Source organism: Xiphophorus maculatus, chromosome 2 (assembly GCF_002775205.1).
Source record: "Xiphophorus maculatus strain JP 163 A chromosome 2, X_maculatus-5.0-male, whole genome shotgun sequence".
NCBI classification, from domain to species: domain Eukaryota; kingdom Metazoa; phylum Chordata; class Actinopteri; order Cyprinodontiformes; family Poeciliidae; genus Xiphophorus; species Xiphophorus maculatus.
The window spans coordinates 16,472,904-16,476,948 of record NC_036444.1 but is presented as its reverse complement, the minus strand read 5'-3'; the positions used below and the strand labels follow the sequence as shown (position 1 = coordinate 16,476,948).

General features: G+C 39.0%; 1 protein-coding gene across 1 annotated transcript; it reads right to left on the bottom strand.

Moving 5' to 3' along the window:
• Nucleotides 1-1,713: 1,713 nt before the first annotated feature.
• Nucleotides 1,714-2,731, bottom strand: phlda2 (pleckstrin homology like domain family A member 2). Its single transcript, XM_005815400.3, has 2 exons — nucleotides 2,160-2,731; nucleotides 1,714-2,046 (listed from the first exon to the last, which is right to left on the bottom strand). The coding sequence occupies exon 1, from the start codon at nucleotides 2,598-2,600 to the stop codon at nucleotides 2,199-2,201; it is 402 nt and encodes a 133-aa protein (XP_005815457.1). The 5' UTR covers nucleotides 2,601-2,731; the 3' UTR covers nucleotides 1,714-2,046; nucleotides 2,160-2,198.
• Between the last annotated feature and the right edge of the window lie 1,314 nt (nucleotides 2,732-4,045).

The following is a 4,045-nucleotide window of genomic DNA, read 5'->3' as shown; positions in this document are numbered from 1 at the left end:
TGCAGATATTTAGGTGCAGAAGGGCAGGTCTGACTAAAGTGCTGGAATAAATTCACCTCATTTTGAAATAGCTGCTTAGAATTATAAAATGTTTTCTTTGAATGGTGCAGATTTTCTTTTTCTTTATTTGATGTTTCTTTCATATTGTATGCTAATTTGTGTATCAGTCTTATAGGAACTTTGGCTGTTGCTCATCCTTTGTTTTGTGTTTCTAAATCTCACTGGAAGGGAGGCAGACTCCTGTGGTTAATAGTTTTCTGAAGCTCTTAACCAGCTTCTTCCGACTATATGGAAGAAGCTGGTTCTTCTATATATAGTCTATACGGTGTTTTTTTTTTTTTTTTTTTTTTACTTGTGTGGAGTATCTGAACGTTTTGTTTAATCGGTTTGGCTGTTTAGATTACCACCTATGAAACATTAAGTCATAAAAAGGTTAAACAACAAGAAATGTTCAATGTATTGTATGCAACACAGATAATTTAGTCATTAACAAAGATCCTTGCCACAAGAAAAAAATACAATTGATTTCAATTTATTTTACTGAGTCTATAAAAAAATACATGATACTTTGACAGAACATTAAAGATCATTTTGAGTATCAACAAGGTGATTTGTCTCAATCTACATGGTGAAATCGGCTAAATGTTTGAGGTTGTTTTTTTGGGGCTCTACATTCTAATAACTAATCATGAACAGATCATTCTGGATTGAAACTCTTAAATATCACTATTGTCCTGTTGGCTAGGAATTGTTGAATATACTAATTCATTAGAGGAAGTCAATTTAATGATCACTCAAATCTTTAAATTTGTTTGTTCAAAGAATTAAACAGAACTTTTGGGAAAAGTGTTTAACCGACATCTAAACAATTGTCTAATTGAAAACGGAAGCAGTGACCACATTGCATTAATGAAGGTATGTGTCTTTTAGCTGTTCAGTGTAAATTATTTCTATAAAGAAACTGTCAGGTAATACCTGGTTAAATAAAACGTAGAAAAATTGAGAAACTAATTTTCTTGTTAAATTGTGACTAAGGCCAGCACAATGCCATGCTCATTTTATGGCCAGGTGATCAGGTACTGTTGTTGTAAACTGACTCATTTAATGAATACAACCCAAGTAGCTTTTCAAATTACTTTATCCTGCAGTTTATCACTAAACAGTTCCACCCTCCCAACAACTAAAAACCTTTGTTCACCATTTCTACCAAAAAAAAAAAAAAAAAACCCTGCAGTTTGAATATCGTCTTGGACACAATAAGGTCTCAGAACAGCAATCTTTAGTACCACACCAAGAAAAACACCAATTCTTTTGATGATTTTCATTTTCTTCAGATACGCTCATTTTATACTTCTATTATCAGATTGTACCAGGAGCCATAAAGGTCACCACACCTCGGAAACGGGTGTGTTCAGTGACACCACCGAGTCTTCAAAGTGTCCGTTGATGCCGACTGCACTTGCTATCAGTGATGACTCAGGCCCCAAACCCTCCCAGCGACAATAAAAGGTCACATTCCACTTGACGCTGGAGCGGAAGAGGGACTTCCCTGTCCTCCACTCCCTTTTTACGGTTGCATGTGTGGCATTTAAGAAACGGTGCTGGTGAAAGGTAGCCGTGCATGTCCGGCACTTTTTTCCTTGAATCATGCAGGTTTAAACATTAACGGACCTTAAGAAAACATTTTCAAAGTTAAAAAAAAGAAGAAGGGGCTGGAGTTATGGCAAAAGCAAATAGATATTTATTTAAATAAACACATTTAAGCAGAAAATAATTTAAACACAAGCAGTTTACCAGTAACACCATAGATTCTGGAAACAAAAATAAATTAACATGATTTCAGGCACCATTTCTCTATGAAGAGTAAACATGAAATAGTTCTGACAGTTCAGTCCACTTTGAGCTTCTAAAAGTTCGTGTGTCGATTTGGATCAGCTGTCCCGTCTCTGAGGGAGCTCAGTCCCGAACAGTCCTTCATCTCTGGACCGGATGATCAAGGCTTCCGTTGATCCGTTTTCCAATTTTTCTCTATGGTCCGTGCAGACTCTAGAGGATTTAAAAAAAGCGTTATTAGTTTGAGCTTGAAGCAGTTTGTTTCCCCCCATAATCATATTTTCAATCATGTACAGGGTGAGCCAGCATCCTGGAGCGTATCTCACCATATTTGGAGCAGTTCCGATCCTGCGCCTTGGAGCGGTTCAAGGCGCCCTGGCCATGCGCCTCTCCTGTCCGGGCGATGCGCTCTCGTTGTCCTGCCGTGTCTTGAAGTCCTGGACGGCTTCTCTGTTCTGGTAATTAATCAGGGCCAGGGTGATCTCCGCGTGCCAGCAGGTCTGCTCCGCGGAGTACCGGAAGTCGATCTCTTTGTCATCTTTGGTAACGATGGTGAAATACATGAACTTTTCGGTGCGCTCCACACAGTCCACCTTCTTTATGGACTGCAGCTTGAGTTCTTTGACCTTGGAGCGCTTTACGTCCGCGTACATATTGAGGCTGTCCTTGGTCAGGACGCACGTCTTTTTCTTCCAGAACTGGAGGAAGCTGTCGCTCCTCTTCTCCAGGTCTCCCTCCTTGATGATTTCCTCCGCTGGCATTTTCATTGTTTTTTTTGTCAAAAAAAGCGGGTGGGGGGCGCACTCCTCCTCTGCGTTTTCGTCCGAAGACTCCGAAGAAGGAGCTTCTCTGCAGATATCGTAGTAATCCAGAATGTGGCTGTGAATGAAATAGGCTCCCCGGGTTTTTATAGTCTCAACCCCTCCCTCTTGACGTCAGCTGCTGTTTGGGAATGCAGCTGCCAGAGGAGTAATTCAAGGCTGAGTGTGGGCGGAAGCTGTGGCGCATGCAGGTGGGGGAGGAAGTGGACCTAATTACGCTGCCGACATGTTAATTTGTAATCCACATCCCACTGTGGAGTCTGTACAAATATTTGCCCATTCTGAAGGGATCACCAGATGTGCACATTCACACTGATCTTGGGAATGTATAAAAGATCATAAAAACTGTAAAAAAAAAAAAAAAAAAAAAAAAAAAAATTACAGTTCAGTCAGATCAAAATCACTTCATCTGAACTTGACTCGCACGTTTTTAACCCGTATGGTTTAATATGATATTGGCCCACCCTGGCAATAACAGCTTGCCGACTTCTTTGGGAAGCCTTAAGAATGTGTATTGGATTTTGGACCATCTTTGACTAAATGCATTTGTGAGATTAGACACTGATGTTGGACGAGATGTGTCTGGCTCAGAGTCGCTGCTAAAGTGAATCCCAAAGGTTTTGAGGCAAGACCAGTAAAGTTTTTCCTTACCAATCCTGCTCATCCGTGTCATGTTGGAACAGGAATGAGCCATACCCTAACACGTACACAAACTGAAATGTCTGGGGACACTGAAACATCAACAGCACGTGCTTGTGGAAGAGGACTGGAGATAAAATAAACAAACAAAAACAATTAATTAAAGCAACTTTGTTCCAAATTGTTATGGTGTAAGTAACTTAGCTTCAAGTCTCCTTTAGGACAGCATTTCTTTTTCCAGCTGAACGATTAGTTAAAAATCACCTCAAAGTGAAAACGAACAAATTAGCGCCAAATGATTAACAAACCAAACGATACTTAAGTTATTTACTTTAGATGGCTGTAGTCTTTTCTCTTGTAGATATGAGTTTAATTTTATTTATCTAAGTGGACACCTACTTGTTTCTTGATCGATTCTGTGCGTACTCAGTAACTAATCATCTAATAACATAAAATAAATTCACCATTCAGCAATAATTTATCAGGCATTTTGTAGACATTAGTTTGCCAATTAGGCTTTCATGTTTCCAAGCAACCATTTTTGTTTTATAGCAACTTAATATGAAATAAAAAGCTACAGGTTGTAAAACAATTTAAAATGAATTATAGCTTATTAATCTGTTTATTTGTAGGGACCACTGGTTTATTTGAAATAATAAAGTTACAATGCCAGGGGTCAAAGGCAGTTTACTGGAGCAAAGGTTCATTATTATCTTCCCTGATTTGGTTTACAAAATATCCTGACCAACCTG

Bases quoted from the DNA above. Each gene is read 5' to 3' on its own strand.
- phlda2 (XM_005815400.3), bottom strand. From the start codon at position 2,600: ATGAAAATGCCAGCGGAGGAAATCATCAAGGAGGGAGACCTGGAGAAG.